The sequence below is a fragment of the Poecilia reticulata genome, chromosome 11, assembly GCF_904066995.2.
Source record: "Poecilia reticulata chromosome 11, P_reticulata-male-v2, whole genome shotgun sequence".
Classification (NCBI taxonomy): Eukaryota; Metazoa; Chordata; class Actinopteri; order Cyprinodontiformes; family Poeciliidae; genus Poecilia; species Poecilia reticulata.
Window position 1 is genome coordinate 15,509,446 of NC_088840.1, and position 17,512 is coordinate 15,526,957.

A 17,512-nucleotide genomic window follows, 5' to 3' on the forward strand; every position below is an offset into this window, starting at 1 on the left:
GTATTTATCTCCACGCTTATGGAGAGCCATTTCAGCCAAAATTAAATAAATAAATAAATGGGTGAAATAAATAAAAAATGAGTAAAATAAATCAAAAAATGAAGAAAATGAGTGAAATAAATAAATAATTTGTTAAATAAATAATTTAGCTTTTTCATTAACCCATTTTTTCATTTATTTATTTTTCATATTATCAATTTCTCAATTTCCCTTTTTTCATTAATCTATTTTTCATTTACCCACTTTTCATTAATCTATTTTTCATTTAACCATTTTTTAATTTAGCTTTTTCATTAACCCCATTTTCATTTCTTTATTTTTCACATTATCAATTTCCCAATTTCTCTTTTTCATTTATCTATTTTTTATTTATCCCTTTATCCATTTACCCATTTTCATTAATTTATTTTTCAATTAACCACTTTTCAATTTCCCTTTTTATTAACCCAATTTTTTCATTTATTTATTTTTCCGATTATCAATTTCTCTATTTCTCTTTTTCATTAATCTATTTTTCATTAATCTATTTTTCATTTGTCCATTTTTTCATTTATCCCTTTATCTATTTACCCATTTTTCATTAATCTATTTTTTAATTTAAACATTTTTTGATTTCCTTTTTCCATTAACCCGATTTTCTATTTCCCAGTTTCATTAATCAATTTCTCATATATCCCTTTTTTATTTACCCAATTTTCTTTTATCTATTTTTCATTCAACATTTGTTTGAAAAATCTTTACTTTTCCCATTTTCCAATTCCCCTTATTTATTTAGTATTTCCTTATTTTCTTATTTATCACATTCTATTTCCCCGCAAAACTTAGGGAAAAAATAAATGCAAATGAGGAGAGGCACGTCATCAGGCTACAACTTCCCCAATTGGTTGGTTAGCGTCACACCCATACTTTGCTTCAAGAAAGATGGCGACCCACTAACGGGTTATCAATAAGCTGAAGCTCATTAACTTCATTAGAAAATAGTGTTATTACTCCTGACTTTAGTTCTCGTGTGGCCGCTCAGACAGAACGTGTTTCAGTTGGCGGCTCTCATGGACTCAGAGCTTCACCGTCGGGAGTTTTTATAGTTTGAACGAAGCGGCCGCTGAAGTTGGCTTACGATTGAAGGTTCGGGACACCTTCGTAGCTACCAGCTGTGATCCAACTATAAGGAGCAACTTTACTGTACATCGTAAGTGAACTGCAATATCCAGAGGCAGCTCTACGGAGCATCGGGCTGAAAGAATGAGAGTGGAGAGCCTTGGAGATCTGCATCGGAGTCCATCTTTCAGACATGCACCGCTGCTGTCCGTCCAGGATCCTCCGGTTGCCCAGACGTTGCACGGTAAGCTACTAACGCTGATGTTTGTTTTCCAACTACAGTCATATTTAATCAATAGGGCTCAATTACGATCGTGGGAGGGTTTGAGTTGATCTCGGCAATAGGTGACAAACTGAACGTCTCCAGGATGTTGAGACCAGCACGTCCTCTGATCCAATACATCTTAAGGATAAAATCAACAAAACGTGTTCAAATTAATGGCCCAACAGGTTGATTAAAGACAGTAAAAAGGTAGGAGTGGTTTCGAGTCGATCGCCTTGTTTTACCTTTGTAAACAGACAACCTGAATACAGTGACCTTTAGTGAGGGTTCAGAATGGATAAAAGCTGAACTCCTGCTACAATCTTTGCCTCTCTTGGTTACATCCCTGAGGTGTGCCAAGTGTGGCCCACATGCATATAAAGTAAATATGACTATTAATTTAAGTATTTCTTTGTATGTATAACTTGACCACCTTAGTTTGCCTGTTTTTGGTCAACGTGTGCCTCAACATTTGGTTACTGTTCCTTAGAGGTGGACAGAGGACCCACAATTTATCCTCCAGGAATAACAGCAGCACTTCAACATGTTTTTACTCAAAGTAAATCGTAGCTGAATAAGAAATTAAACAAGAGTAAAGAAGCATTTGGTAAAAAGTTGATCAGTACTGAGTAACTGATCAAGTTATCAGTTATTTCATATCTAAAAAAAATTATTAGAAGGCCCAAAATATTAAGTTCAGTGGAAATGTTGGTATTTTAAAGACAAAATGAAAAATTAGTTTAAATAATAGTGATGCTTCATAATAAAATGACTTGAGTAAAAGTAAAAAGTTCAGCATAGTAAGAGTATTCCTAAAAGTTCATTTGAGTTTCAAAAAGTTACTCAACTATATTTAAGTAAATGTAATTAGTCACTCCTAAACTCTGCCCTTCTGAGGGAACAGGAGAAGGAACTGTTAAGGAAATAAATTAATCTTATTTTGATACTAAACATTGTTTCAATTAACAAATGAATCATAAATAACACCCAGAACATATTCTGTTATGTTTATTCAAGGGTGAAGGAACAGAATGACTGGAGATCCTGGCTGAGAGGGACCAGGGCTGACAGTGAGGAGAACCGTCTGCACTGTGAGCAGCACCAGAACTCCTGATGGGTCTCCTTCAGGAAGAACCAGAGAGATGGCCGACCTCCACAGAGAAGAGTTCACCCAAACATCAGAGGAAAAATGAATGCTGGTGCTCAACAGAGCAGCCTCTTTTCTTAAACCCAACACACACAGGGTGTTGTGGCCCTGATTAAAAACCTGCTAACTTCAATTTAACTGAAACACAGAACATCCAGAAATGTGATGAGCTTCAGCTATAGAGTGGAAATGACAGTGAGATGAAAACATGTGTCTATATCACTCTGTTATACAGGACATTAACATTTTAAAGTGTTTGTTCCAGAGCACCTGATACAAACGATAGCATTAGCTCATCCATCAGACATTTACTGAGGCCTGAAACATGCAGGGCAGACGACCTGAGGACTGACTGGTTAAACTATTTCATTGATACTTCAGATTGCAGATTTCCAATTGAAGGCGTCCGTAAATGAACACAATCATTATTCAATAAACCAAACTGTGTAAAATAACTGCTAGGGTTGCTATTAAGAACCCAATATGTCATGTTTGTTCATTTCTACGTTGTCGTACATACATGGTACTCTACTCACTGTTTAGCTTCATGTTGAAGAATCTTCAGTGTAATGAAACCAAAAAATAAAACAGGTCCAAAACTTTCAATCTGTATTCTATTTGTGTAGCTTTGTTTGGTTCGTTTATTTTAAGCCACAAACAAACGATCATTTTATTGTCTCTGGGACGTGAAAACATGAGATTTGATTAAATTAGAACTTCACATATTAGAAGGAACACAGATTTCATAATCAGTTTATTTATTCAAAACGGTAAAATACAGACGGTTCATGCATATCAATGGTATAAGAACAGCCAATTTTTTTTAAATGAATGTGTCACCAGTGCATGTGGCCGAGTGTTCCTGTTCCAGAAAGGTGAAGGTCTCTGGTCATCCTGAAGCTGTGAGCCCACTGGGAGTCTGAAGGGAAACACTGAGACCAGAGGCCTGCAGGATGGACTGCATCTGAAAACATACATGATGAAAACATTAATGAATGTGCTGCGCCAAAAAGCTGTACTTTTGACCTGGTGGCGATGGTACCAGTTATGGTAGATCTGAACTTTGGTTTGATTACCTAAATATGAGAAGCTTCAGACTGACAGGATTTAGGTTAAAGCCACATCTTGTGAAGTTGGGATATTTTTCCTCCAACAGGATCCAGAGGAATCGCAACAAACCAGAAGTTGGACTAGAATTTATTTCAATGTCATTTGTGAATGTCAGCTTCTCATTTTCTACAGTGCATATGCATGTGGGCCACACTTGGCCCACATGCACTTGGTCCACATTGTTATGATTCATGATTCATCCCTCAGAAGGGCAGAGTTTAGGAGTGACTAATTACATTTACTTAAATATAGTTGAGTAACTTTTTGAAACTCAAATGAACTTTTAGGAATACTCTTACTATGCTGAACTTTTTACTTTTACTCAAGTCATTTTATTATGAAGCATCACTATTATTTAAACTAATTTTTCATTTTGTCTTTAAAATACCAACATTTCCACTGAACTTAATATTTTGGGCCTTCTAATAATTTTTTTTAGATATGAAATAACTGATAACTTGATCAGTTACTCAGTACTGATCAACTTTTTACCAAATGCTTCTTTACTCTTGTTTAATTTCTTATTCAGCTACGATTTACTTTGAGTAAAAACATGTTGAAGTGCTGCTGTTATTCCTGGAGGATAAATTGTGGGTCCTCTGTCCACCTCTAAGGAACAGTAACCAAATGTTGAGGCACACGTTGACCAAAAACAGGCAAACTAAGGTGGTCAAGTTATACATACAAAGAAATACTTAAATTAATAGTCATATTTACTTTATATGCATGTGGGCCACACTTGGCACACCTCAGGGATGTAACCAAGAGAGGCAAAGATTGTAGCAGGAGTTCAGCTTTTATCCATTCTGAACCCTCACTAAAGGTCACTGTATTCAGGTTGTCTGTTTACAAAGGTAAAACAAGGCGATCGACTCGAAACCACTCCTACCTTTTTACTGTCTTTAATCAACCTGTTGGGCCATTAATTTGAACACGTTTTGTTGATTTTATCCTTAAGATGTATTGGATCAGAGGACGTGCTGGTCTCAACATCCTGGAGGCGTTCAGTTTGTCACCTATTGCCGAGATCAACTCAAACCCTCCCACGATCGTAATTGAGCCCTATTGATTAAATATGACTGTAGTTGGAAAACAAACATCAGCGTTAGTAGCTTACCGTGCAACGTCTGGGCAACCGGAGGATCCTGGACGGACAGCAGCGGTGCATGTCTGAAAGATGGCCTCCGATGCAGATCTCCAAGGCTCTCCACTCTCATTCTTTCAGCCCGATGCTCCGTAGAGCTGCCTCTGGATATTGCAGTTCACTTACGATGTACAGTAAAGTTGCTCCTTATAGTTGGATCACAGCTGGTAGCTACGAAGGTGTCCCGAACCTTCAATCGTAAGCCAACTTCAGCGGCCGCTTCGTTCAAACTATAAAAACTCCCGACGGTGAAGCTCTGAGTCCATGAGAGCCGCCAACTGAAACACGTTCTGTCTGAGCGGCCACACGAGAACTAAAGTCAGGAGTAATAACACTATTTTCTAATGAAGTTAATGAGCTTCAGCTTATTGATAACCCGTTAGTGGGTCGCCATCTTTCTTGAAGCAAAGTATGGGTGTGACGCTAACCAACCAATTGGGGAAGTTGTAGCCTGATGACGTGCCTCTCCTCATTTGCATTTATTTTTTCCCTAAGTTTTGCGGGGAAATAGAATGTGATAAATAAGAAAATAAGGAAATACTAAATAAATAAGGGGAATTGGAAAATGGGAAAAGTAAAGATTTTTCAAACAAATGTTGAATGAAAAATAGATAAAAGAAAATTGGGTAAATAAAAAGGGATATATGAGAAATTGATTAATGAAACTGGGAAATAGAAAATCGGGTTAATGGAAAAGGAAATCAAAAAATGTTTAAATTAAAAAATAGATTAATGAAAAATGGGTAAATAGATAAAGGGATAAATGAAAAAATGGACAAATGAAAAATAGATTAATGAAAAATAGATTAATGAAAAAGAGAAATAGAGAAATTGATAATCGGAAAAATAAATAAATGAAAAAATTGGGATAATAAAAAAGGGAAATTGAAAAGTGGTTAATTGAAAAATAAATTAATGAAAAATGGGTAAATGGATAAAGGGATAAATAAAAAATAGATAAATGAAAAAGAGAAATTGGGAAATTGATAATGTGAAAAATAAAGAAATGAAAAATGGGGTTAATGAAAAAGCTAAATTAAAAAATGGTTAAATGAAAAATAGATTAATGAAAAGTGGGTAAATGAAAAATAGATTAATGAAAAAAGGGAAATTGAGAAATTGATAATATGAAAAATAAATAAATGAAAAAATGGGTTAATGAAAAAGCTAAATTATTTATTTAACAAATTATTTATTTATTTCACTCATTTTCTTCATTTTTTGATTTATTTTACTCATTTTTTATTTATTTCACCCATTTATTTATTTATTTAATTTTGGCTGAAATGGCTCTCCATACACGCTTGCTTCACACCTGCAAATAATCATGCGGTAGTTGTTAGGCGCTTTTTGTCCACTTGGTGGCAGCAAAAACAAGCCGTGAATGCGTCCCAGACCATCCGCAGAGGAACATGAGATGGAGGAAGGTCTTTCAGCCCTTTTTTGTCCATTTAATTTAATTTATTTATCCACAACTTCGGATGAAAAAAAGACACACTAGCTGCAGTGAATCTAAAACACACACACACACACAGTGTATATATTTTTTGAGCAATATATACACTGCTCAAAAAAATAAAGGGAACACTTAAACACTTAAGTGAACACTTAAGTGTTCCCTTTATTTTTTTGAGCAGTTTATATATTTATGTCTGTCACTTTATTTACAACACAGATTGGTTTGTGTTTTACTGCCTTAATGCTGTTATGTGATGATTGAATAAAATTAAGTCACAGGAAATCAAACATCAAACAGTCATAGAAGTCTGAATACTTTCATAAACTCATTTAGCTTAACTGAAGTGTGAGTTTCGTAAAAAAATAAACCTTATTTTCCATTCGACACAAGGAATAATAATGCAAAAAAGGTATATAGTTTTGGAAATTTAGAGAAAAATTAATTAAAAAGGCACCTGTTAAAGCTACCTTTGAATAATCCACATCGTTTTAAGATTCTCTTCTGAAGGGAATGCAACCTCAGAGAGTTGGAGGAGGAGATGGCGAGCGAGTCCTCAGTCACCGCCCACGATGGAGACAGATCTGGATTTTATTTAGCAAGTTTAAACAGCATGAGGTAACCAGGTTCAGCAACACACAAGTATTTCTGTTTTTACTTAGAAAACGCATCACATTATGATACAAACACTTCCTGAAAACAGAGCAAAAACTAGATCAGCTTCTTACTGCTACGTCAATTCCCTTGTGAGTTTTTAAAAAAAAAAAAATCTCTTCATCTTTGAAAAATGTTTTAGAAAACGTGTTTTCTCATAAATGCTTTTTGCATTGAGAAACAAAAATGCTACAAGAAAACGTATTTATTTATTTATTTTTGCTTTAAAATAGCACACAGTTTTTAAAAGAAGACTGTCGAGCTATTTGTAGAGACAAATAGCTCGACAGTCTATTTGCTAAATAATTTATCTGGCCATCATGTTTTTAATCTACTGAAAGGCCTTGAACATATTCGAAAGAAAATACGTTTCTGACTTTTGTCAGACATTGAAGCATTTAAAGATGTGTCTCGTCTGTTTGGTGAATCCCACCCTTTTTTTGCACACTGTTTCAGATTTTAATGTTTGTATGATTTGAATTTAGCTTGTAGTTTGTTAAAGGATTTAAGGTTCTGCCTTCTGCACCAGTCCCCAAGTACTTTTAATTCCTCTTTAAGCACAACCCTACCAGTAAAAAGAGGATTTAGTGATACGTAAGCAGGGATTATACCATAAACTTACAGTCATGTTTAGTGCTGGTGCTGGTGGTCATCGTTGAAACCCCTCTGAAGGCACGGCGGAGCAGGGAGGCAGAGAAATGACTCAACGCAAATGTGAAGTACACTTTTCAGAGTTTTATTTATACATCTTTTTTTTTTTTTTTTTTAAAACAATGTATTCTTTTCGTTTGACTTCACAATAATGTGCTACTTTGTGTTTGTATATCAGATGAAATCTCTATAAATTACATTGTGGTCTGGATCTAAACTGATGGGTTTGTATAAATAAAGGCAAACAGGGAGGTTTCTTGTCAGTAGGGACTAGTTTTTGTGAGTTCCTCGTATGCAAAATAATTTAATAAAAAAAAACCATTCCTCAAAAACTCAAATACTTACTCTCAACCTTTTGTAGCATTTTATCTGTATTTAGAGATAGCCCTGTGTTGGGAAAATTGTCATTCCTGAAACATAACAACTGTTCACATCAAAATTTTGAATTTGGAAAATGTAAAAACAAAATCTGTAAAATTTAATGGTCCTGTTTTATAGAGTCCAGATATTAATTTTATAATTGATAATTGAATATTCCATCTGTTCCATCTGCAGAGCATTTTAGCAGTTCAGTTGTAAAGCTAACATTCACTCATCGTCCACAGCCACTGGTCCTTGCAGGGCTGAGGGGAGCTGGACAAGTCGCCATCACAAATACACACAAACACTCACATCTTATTTTAGAAAGAACAATTAACCTAACATGTTTTTTTTGTGGGAGGAAGCTGGAATACATGAAGAAAACCGACTCATGCAGAGGAGAAACATGGAAACCACCTGCAGAAAGACCCCAGAGCAGGATTTGAACCCAGTGCTCCCACCTGCAGCACTTTAAAAATATATTATATTGGCCTTTAGAACCTTTTGAACCAGCAGTGTGTGGTTAGTAGATTCTGTAGTGCTATGACAGCACAGTGTGCTTCTTTCAAAAACCAGCAACATAAAATTAAAACAGAATAAATCTCAGTTGACTTCACAGCGTTGGGTAGACTCCTAACGTCGCGATTCCGCAGAGATTTTTCTTGTTCCTCGCAATCCGGATAAATCCACCTTCTCCCCAAGTCGTTCCCCAGCTGCAACCACATAAATGTCACGTTTAATCATTTTATTAAAGAACAAATGCTAAAAGAAAGTAAATGTGAACACACCCCTACCTGTTTTTAACTAGCCAGTAGTCCTGTCCTCCGTCTGTGCCGTAGCCCACAACCAACACAGCGTGATTGATTAGCTGTGGGTTACAGTCAGGTGCGTTGTATAAACCTGTGAGAATAATTTATTTAGCAACAGGAACTGAAATAGTTATGAGTGTGGTAACTTTTTAATACAGCAGAAATATTGAATAGTTATTGTATGGTAGGGCAATTTCTGTCCTACCATCACAAATACAAACATGTGAGGTTTGCAAACCAAAACTTGGACTTTCAGATCAGATTAAAACAAAGGACGAACATATGGTATGGTGGAGGTTCTGTGATGCTGTGGGCCTCTCCCAAATGCTTTTGGAACCATTTTAGGGTCCTCGGCATCACGAACTCAGCAACACAAGATCTTTTTAAATCAAATATGTTCACCTCTGCCAAACAACTGAAAATGGATGGTCGATGGGTCTTTAAGCTGGATGACTAAAATTATTTGGTGAAATTATCTCAGAAATGGTTCACCAAACATAAAATGAATCCTTTTCCAAGAACTTACCAGTCCACAGACCTAAATCCTGTGTGTGAGCTGAAGAGAAGAGCTTAAGAGAGGAACCAAGTAGACTGTACTCAGAGGAAAAGTCAGATTCATCTCTGTACTCCACAACCTTGTGAAGTGTTGTAGGAGAAGCTAACGTGCTATTCTATAGATTAAAAAAAAACATTTCTTTAAATCAGTTTTACCAGGGGTGGCCATACCAACAAAATCAGTAACATTTTCACAACTATTTGATTTTCACCTTCAAACTATAAAACAGGAAAACTTGCACGTTATTTGCAGCTTCATCTATGAAACTTACTCTAAATATTTCATCATAAATCTGACTTAAAATGTAGGAAGGTTGACTTGCAAACGCCCTGATTTCAGAGCCGTCAGCATCCTCACCTCCTTTGTACATATGGAACGAGGGCAGCATGGCGTTCACAGCCACGGCAACTGGTCCCACTGATGCCACCGCAGCCTGCAGAGCCAACTCGTTCCCCGGTGGAAGGACGTGAAAGTTGGAGCAGTGAGCCGCCTTGCCCTGGAGCGAGTAGCGGCATTTTCCATTCTGCAAACAAGATGGGGAAATGTAGAAGTGTTGAAAACGTGTTACTCAAGCTGTTATCACAGCTCTCTGTTCAGTTTACGATCTTTGCCTTTGTCTTAAAGATAAACTCGACACTATGTGACTCATTAGAGGAAAAAAAAAGGACATTACTATTTTTGATGGGTAAAATAAATGAAAAATAATAATAAGAAAGATTAGAAGGTCTGCGTCAGCGTTCGGAGGATGACCTTGTGTTCGTAGGGGTACGAGCTCTCTGAGTCGACGCCTCCGTTGTGAATGATGTAGCTGAAGGCCTTGGTGATGTATCCTCCCCTGCAGCCGAGGTTTCCCTCCTTAGCGCTGCAGTCCACCAGGTTCTGTGGACTCAGCATCACGAGGATGCCCATTCGCTTCATCATCTGCCCCTCTAGAGCTCCCAGAGCGCTGAAGGCCCAGCATGAGCCGCACAAACCCTAAAAAGAACAAAAAAACCTATTCAGAGCTTCTGTTATCTTCCAGGTTTTGCTGATCTCCCTTCTGCAGCTCATTCAGTACCTGGTTTCTTACGGGACCGACCAGTCCGCTTGACCTCCAGTCGACGCTTGCAGGAAGTGATGAGTCATTTGCGTCTCTGAACGTGTCATTCCTGAGATCCAGAAGCTCCTCCACCTTCAAACCGTTCAGCCTCTCATTAACCTCCTCGGCCGTCTTAAAGCAGAAGCACAACAGAAAACACAGGAATAGTGTTTGTCAAAATAACTCGGTGGACAATGAGTGTATCAAAATGTAAGACTAACAAATCCTACATTAAATTTACAACTCTTTGTAAGTTTCTACAGCTTAAATTGAGTTTTTAAGTTTATGGGTACTAAAAACATGTAGATGGAAGATATTTTTTAAAACTATTTTCTGATTTCGATACCATTCAAGGCGGAACATTTTTCTATACTATTCATGAAACAGTCCGGTGTGTTTGTGAGTTTTACGTGTTGATGCTGCACATTTAGGAGCTTCTATGGAACAATGACTCTGGTCAGGTTTCACTGAGATTCAGCACGTTATTTTACGGTCTGGTGTATTCAGGAGAGCATTTCCACTGCCGGTTGAAATGTCACCAACTTTTGCGGAATAATAGTTTAAAAGGCAAAACAACAACAAAAAAAAGGATTTTAAAAATCCCACTAAGTGCTGATAAGTAGAAGATTAAAATCAATCCCATTTCTAAACGAGGTCTACGTCGCCCCTACTCTGCTTTTTGGCTGTATTCTTCAGTATCATCCTGCACTCTGTCTTCTTTTATTCATGGATATTGCTGAACAGTGATGGCACTTTCCAATGCAACTGCAGTGCTCTGTCCTCTGACAGCGAGCCAAAAGCTTGTGTGAGCGTCCCAAACATTGGAGCCAGACTCCTGCAGAGCGTTGACATGCTACACCCATCCAGGCATTTCTGCCCAGGCTCTCCGGCCAAATAAAAACCACCTTGTGATATCCTTTAGAAAAGACCCTGCATATTCAGATTCTTCATCTTTGCAATTGAATATATATGTTTATGTTTTTAATTTTCCATTTTATTGGTGGAAAAAAAAAAATCTACGTTTTCCCTTCTATGGATTGTTTTCTTGCAACTTGCGCACAAACAGGCTGATATCGTGTCTGTTTTAACCTCCTTCTCATTGGATTTGTTGCAGTATATGCACAACTTTACCACTAAGAGTGATAATAGGTGTTGAGTCAAACAAATTTTCAATAGTAGGCTTTACAAAAAACAAGCTACTTCACTTGAAACAGTCATGCTTCTTTCCTGCCTCTATGCAATTTCTTTTCAGCAGATAAAAAAAAAATTCTAAGGGTCGTGAAGGTTGCTGACCTCTGGCTTAGATGCTGCCAAAGCCTTGAGAAAGCAGACTTTTGGCCAGGCATTAATTATTGCTGAGTTTTACTATTTTTTTCTGACTATTTCTTGTTTGTTTTGAGGTCAGCTGGCTTGCCCGCCTTTTTAGATCTCATCCTACCATGTCAGCGAGATGATTCAGCCCCAGAGTGAAGCTGTGTTTTCCTGCTGAAGCCTCCTGGTTGTGTCTCAGCAACAACAGCAGGTTTTTCTCCCACACTGTTCTCCTGAAGTTCAGCTCGGTCTGAAACGGCCCCATCATACACGTTTGCACATTTGTACGACAAGAAATGTGTTGAATATTATAAATGTATTGATTTTTTTTCCTTCTCTCTAACTCATACTTGATTGTCGTAAGCTTTGCCATGTTGAGTTCTCCAGTCGTCCCACAATCTGTTTGTGGCCGATGAAGAGCAGCAGAGGATCACAGCTGCCAGGAGCAAAACTGAACTCAACCCGTCATGCATCCTAGAAGACAAAAGAAAAACGCATTTAACACGATCAGGTGTCATCTAGCTGGGGAACTATTTGACTGATCAGATATTCTAACCTCAGCGTTATATGGCTCAGATATTAACTGTGCTGCCTGTCAATATTGGTGAGAAGGTTTCTCTCTATTTACCCACTGATTATCTGTTCTTATCCTGAAAAGAAATCGACACTGTGCCCCAGAATTATAGATTTTGATTAAAAAAAACAAACAAACACATAGCTGCGGAAATATTTCAATATCTACAGCTCTGGAAACAATTAAGAGACCACTTAAAATGATCAATGCTAGAAATATTTAGTATATTTGATCCTATGTTTACTGTGTTTGATGTGTGAAGTTGTTTTAGTTGTGCTGCATGTCACCACTGTTCTGTGAGTTCATCAGTTCCTGTGTTGCAGCTACAGAAGGAAACAAACAGGAACCGAACTCTGAACTCTGAACTCTGCACTATGTCAGCCTGTAGGTGCAACAAGCTTGTGACTCAAGAGAACAGAAGAAGGAGCAACGCGAAGTGATTAACTCAAGATAAAGCTATGTAACTAGGGATTGCCCTAAGGGAAAAAGGAGAGAGGGTACGGCAGGACGTGCTTCAGAGCGGTAGGAGATCGTAATTGACGCACATCTCTGTCCGTTCTCTTTGCAAGTAAATCTAAAACTTTCTTGTCTTTCTCCTTTTTGTGCGGTGTTTGGATGTTTTAGGTTATTTGATTCGGACAATCGGTTTCTATGATTTTCCTTTTTACAGGTTTATGTTTACGTAAAGTGAACATTGTTCTTTTATTCTATGAACTTCTGACAGCATGCCTCTGAAATCACAAGCAAAATTTTTTTATTTATTTGCAGAAAATGAGAAATGGTCAAAATAATGAAATAGATGCAAAGCTTTCAGAGCTCAAATGATGCAAAGAAAACAAGTTTATATTGATTTAGAAACAACAATACTAATGTTTTAACTCAGGAAGAGTTCAGAAATCAATATTTGGTGGAATAACCAGGAGGTTTTCATTTCATCAGCGGGCTCTTCATTTTTTCTAAAGTTGCTTATTAATATGTGTAAAACTTTTTTTCTTGTTAAGAATTAAAATAAGCTATTCTTGTTTTCTAGTCTGGATAAACTAGGATTAATACAATTATTTGTGAGAATATTGAGATGGGGGATTTTTAAAAACTTAAATACGACAACTTGGGGAATCCCAGGCGATTACTTCCTGGGTTTCTAATCATCTGTTACAGGAATTCATATAATCTTAGTTAAATGCAGGCTCACATGTGAATGCATTTCAAGACAGCACCTCAAAAATCAATGTACCAAATACTGAAGGTTCATGTTACGACATCAGCCATGAAGTTAAAGACTTTTTGCACAAAGCGGTCCTCCAAATGAACAATAACTCTTATTGTGCTGCCAAATTAGTTTCAAAAGGTCAAAGAAAGGTCAAAAAGTTTGACCCATGTTAAAATGCAGCTAATGAAACTGATGTGCACTTTTGAAAACATCTTCCTTTTTAATCTTGAATTTAGCAAATAGAAATAGCCAAACTTTATTCAGACTCACTTCTATAAACAAATGCTGTGAAGCGTTCACCAAGTCTGTGCTCACTAGTGTAAACACATTGTTCGCACTTTTTGACGTCTTACCATATTTTTGTTTTCTTTGAAATTTTCAGAATAAATTTCACATTAAACATGGAAAAAGCTTTGAAATGATGCATCACAGTCCTATTTTATTATCACAAAACCTGGGAGTGCAGACTTTTGAAATACATGGTTCCAGATTAACGATGCTCAGTTTTTACATAAAATATATTTAAAAACTATTCTCGTGTGTCTTATGCAGTTTTTTGCATAATTTTAACTAACCTGAGACAGAAAGCCAGTAAATAATTCAATGCCTGAAAACAGAGCAACACAAGTAAAATTAAACAATCACTGTTGCTGGTGCACAACAACGTCTGAGAGTAAAGGAGGTCTGTGAAATATTTCTGTAAATGATGATAAAGTGTGTATTTTTACATTTTTACACATGCTCACAAAGGGGAAGTTAAAACAGGTTTCACAAGCGTGCCTAGGCTACTTTCCTAGCAATCATATTGCATAATAATTTAATTTGCTCGCTATATTTTACCAAGCAGCTCATCTCTTTGTTGCCCCCAAAACACAAAACCAGGATTGCACGTACCTTGACGGGATCAATGAGTGAGTTGCTAACGTCCCAGGAACAAATGACACCCAGCGGACGGACTCTCTGTTAAAGGAGAAGTCTTGTTTCCTGTTACATCTGCTCTGCGGCTCGTCATGTGAATCTCATTTACTACCAGCTGCATTCGGCCCAATATAGCCTGCCAGTATGACTGCTGCAGCTGAGAAACATGAAATTGCAAAATGTCACGCAAACCAAAACCAAGTCTTGAGAATGCAGAAGTAAAGGAATGAATTTCAGATGAAACCAGTAGTTTTATTCGTGCAAGGCTTCGCTGTTTACCGGCATAATACTGACTCATGCTCTGATACTGTATGCTGACGTAAAAAATGAAAAAATACAGTTAGTGGTTTGGATCCAGTCATTTTGGACCATTAGATTTAACGGTGCATTTGAATTGTGTGTGTGTATGTGTTTGGAGAGTTGAATGGATAAAAAAAAGATTTCCCGCATATCTAATAATAATAAAAAAAGCATATATGCAAACTCCACACATGCCTTTTGATGGGAAGTTGCACATCAACCAAACTTTCTGTAACAATCTACCTATTTGGTAACACTTCATTTGAAGGGGTGTTTATAAGACTGACATGACACTGTCAAAAACATGACATAACATCTGCTATGAACATAAAGAAGTCTTTATGAATGTTTATGAATGTTATCATGAAGTGTCATTTGGTAAATAATGACACTTTTAATGCAAAGTTGCTCTAAAAGTTGCATTAAAAGTGCCAACTTTACATTACTTGTTAAATCATGACAGTTTTTGGACTTTCAATGCAACTTTTAAAGGATTAAAAGTGTCATTATTTACCAAATGACACAGTCATAAACACTTATAAAGACGTCTTCATGTTCATAACAGGTGTTAAGTCATACTTATGACAGTGTCATATCAGTCTTACGAACACCCCATCAAATAAAGTGTTACCTCATATTTTTGGCAAAAAATAACATCAAACACTTGAACATTCTTCTTGCCATTGTTAGCAAATTTCACTTAAACTGTTTGGCTTCTCGTTGCAAACCAGACTTCTCTTTGTAGTCGACAAATTTTCACTCGAGGCTGGAACAACCAACCATATCCAAGCTTAATCATGTAGCCCAGTTTCATATTGTACTTCAGTGTCACTATCAGCAAAGAACAGTGGAGCCCATTTATAACAATGCCACGGACTCAAAGGGTGCCAACCAAGAAAGAAGATCTTGCTCCAAAAATGTACTTAGTTAGGTTAGAAACATGTGAATAAAATGAAATAACATTAGGCTTGTGGGATGACTCTGATGTCAACTCCACTGAAAATCAACCAGACTCAAATTTTGACCTTGTGTGGATTGGAGGAGATTCCCAAATGTACTATCTTTAAAAGTCTCACATTAATATATTGTTTATGATCACAACGAGAGGATATGATCTTTGGATAGGTGAAATCAACTCTCAACATTAATAAAACATAATTTTGTCTGATGAATTAGAAATGATCCTTTAATATTTATCATCCGTGCAACAACAAAGAGTATAACACAATAAAATAGAATCTTTAATCTTAAATGGAGTTCAAGATTAAAACTGTAAAAGATGAAGTTGGCAGAAACAATGTTTTTCATTTAGGCCAGACTGGGTCTTTATGCATTTGGACACAAAAACGTCTCGTTTTATACTTTTATCTCACAGCACATTGAACTTCCTTGTGTTGTCACAGTGAGAAAAGCCTAGAAACAAATGAAAGGTCGTTCTTTAAAATGCGAGTGTGATGACTAGTTGTGAGAAATATACTCAGATTTAAAATACAGATTTTTGTTTTTTGTTTGTCTGCAGCTTACCTTGCTCTAACACACTTCTCCTTTTTATACGCTTCACTTCACTGTTTACTGTCCTCAATGTAGCAAAAAAAAAAAAAAACCCATAGAAATCCAGCCACAACACCGGATAAACAGGAAGCAGATATAATGAAACAAACGTTATCAAGATATTACGCAACGCCGAACTTTGATTTGGCTCAGACTGCTGCAGGAGTTCACCTCTGATCTTTCCCCCCTTCCTGAATCCGGGTTTGGAAAGAGATTTGCTGATGAGCGCAGGTTCCCTGAGGTATGGCAGCAGATGGTAAGTTTCTGACTCAGCACAAGCTCTTATTGTGCAGAAATCCCAGATAGTTTGTGCGTCAACACACCTCAGGATCCTGCAGCTGAGCGAAGAGACAGGTGGGTCTACTTAACACCGTCATTAAGATGACATCGTGCCGGCATTGTGGCCATCTCTAAACTTACAAAGACGGCTTTCACTTGATGCCATATGAAGAGTTTGCACAAATCTCAATTTACTGCAAAAAACAAGATTTTATTGGTTTCTCCTTAAAGCTGACTCCCTGTCTCGTAGCATATTGTTGAGAGTGAAGGTCGTGTTAGTCTCAATCGATTCCCTTCTCGGATTATTTACTTGCCTCCTGGCTGCTGACCTCAATTCATTAATCCACCAAAGCTTTATTTTCCATTGTAGATTTGCAGTCTGGCTATTTATTTGTGCAGTTAAAAAATATAAGTATCAATGTTCAGGATGTCGATGTGGTATATATAAAAGAAAATCTATATATAAAAGAAAATCTAGATAAAAGCGTCTGTGCAGAAAAATACATCATGGTATTTTTTTTCTAAGAGGAAATAAATGAACTGCTCTCATTATTTGTCAGCAGATTGGAATATGAATGTGAAAGTCAGGCAAAACATCATTTCTTTCTCTTAAAAAAAATAAAATAAAAATAAATAAAAAAAGAACATTGCTTGTCTTTGGTTGCTGCCAGGTCTGCTGACGTCAATAATCAACTTTTCATCCAGGAAATCCTGATTAAGTTCACATTTCTTGGTTTTGTTTTGGTTTGTTATGCTTAATGTAAAGGAAAATGATGCTCCAATAACAATGAAGTATGATTAAGTTTAGACCCATTAACATCCTGTCCTGTATCACAATTTTTAAAGCCGTTCTCCTGTTTTAAGATTTGCCGTCTGAGTGCTTCCACTTCAGTTAATATCACAGGATTTAAACAGTTTCTTAAATCCGGAATAAAGATTATAACTTCCAATTTGATTGAAAACTCAAGTGCCTCAATAATTATGTGTGTATAAAGATTTGAGCCACTGTTCCAAGAGGTTCTTTCTCTTAAATATTAAGATTTC

The 17,512-nt window shown here is 36.7% G+C and overlaps 1 protein-coding gene and 1 long non-coding RNA gene across 2 annotated transcripts; one reads left to right on the plus strand and one right to left on the minus strand.

Annotated features, from left to right (window-relative positions):
* The first annotated feature begins 406 nt into the window (after positions 1 to 406).
* LOC145553599 (uncharacterized) lies at positions 407 to 3,113 on the plus strand. Its single transcript, XR_014089648.1, has 2 exons — positions 407 to 1,342; positions 2,378 to 3,113. It is a non-coding gene; the product is annotated as an uncharacterized LOC145553599 (long non-coding RNA).
* A 4,401-nt stretch (positions 3,114 to 7,514) lies between these two features.
* Positions 7,515 to 16,946, minus strand: ctss1 (cathepsin S, ortholog 1). Its single transcript, XM_008422101.3, has 9 exons — positions 16,163 to 16,946; positions 14,315 to 14,495; positions 11,987 to 12,110; positions 11,764 to 11,886; positions 10,305 to 10,457; positions 9,998 to 10,222; positions 9,605 to 9,770; positions 8,677 to 8,782; positions 7,515 to 8,595 (listed from the first exon to the last, which is right to left on the minus strand). Exons 3-9 carry the CDS (start codon positions 12,107 to 12,109, stop codon positions 8,496 to 8,498), a joined length of 996 nt encoding a protein of 331 aa, XP_008420323.1. The 5' UTR covers position 12,110; positions 14,315 to 14,495; positions 16,163 to 16,946; the 3' UTR covers positions 7,515 to 8,495.
* Positions 16,947 to 17,512: the final 566 nt, after the last annotated feature.

Excerpts from the sequence above, each read along its gene's own strand:
- ctss1 (XM_008422101.3), bottom strand. The coding sequence starts at position 12,109 with ATGCATGACGGGTTGAGTTCAGTTTTGCTCCTGGCAGCTGTGATCCTC. Across the intron at positions 10,458-11,763 it reads TGAATCATCTCGCTGACATG|ACGGCCGAGGAGGTTAATGA; the intron begins GTAGGATGAGAT and ends TTCTGCTTTAAG. Across the intron at positions 8,596-8,676 it reads TACTGGCTAGTTAAAAACAG|CTGGGGAACGACTTGGGGAG; the intron begins GTAGGGGTGTGT and ends ATGTGGTTGCAG.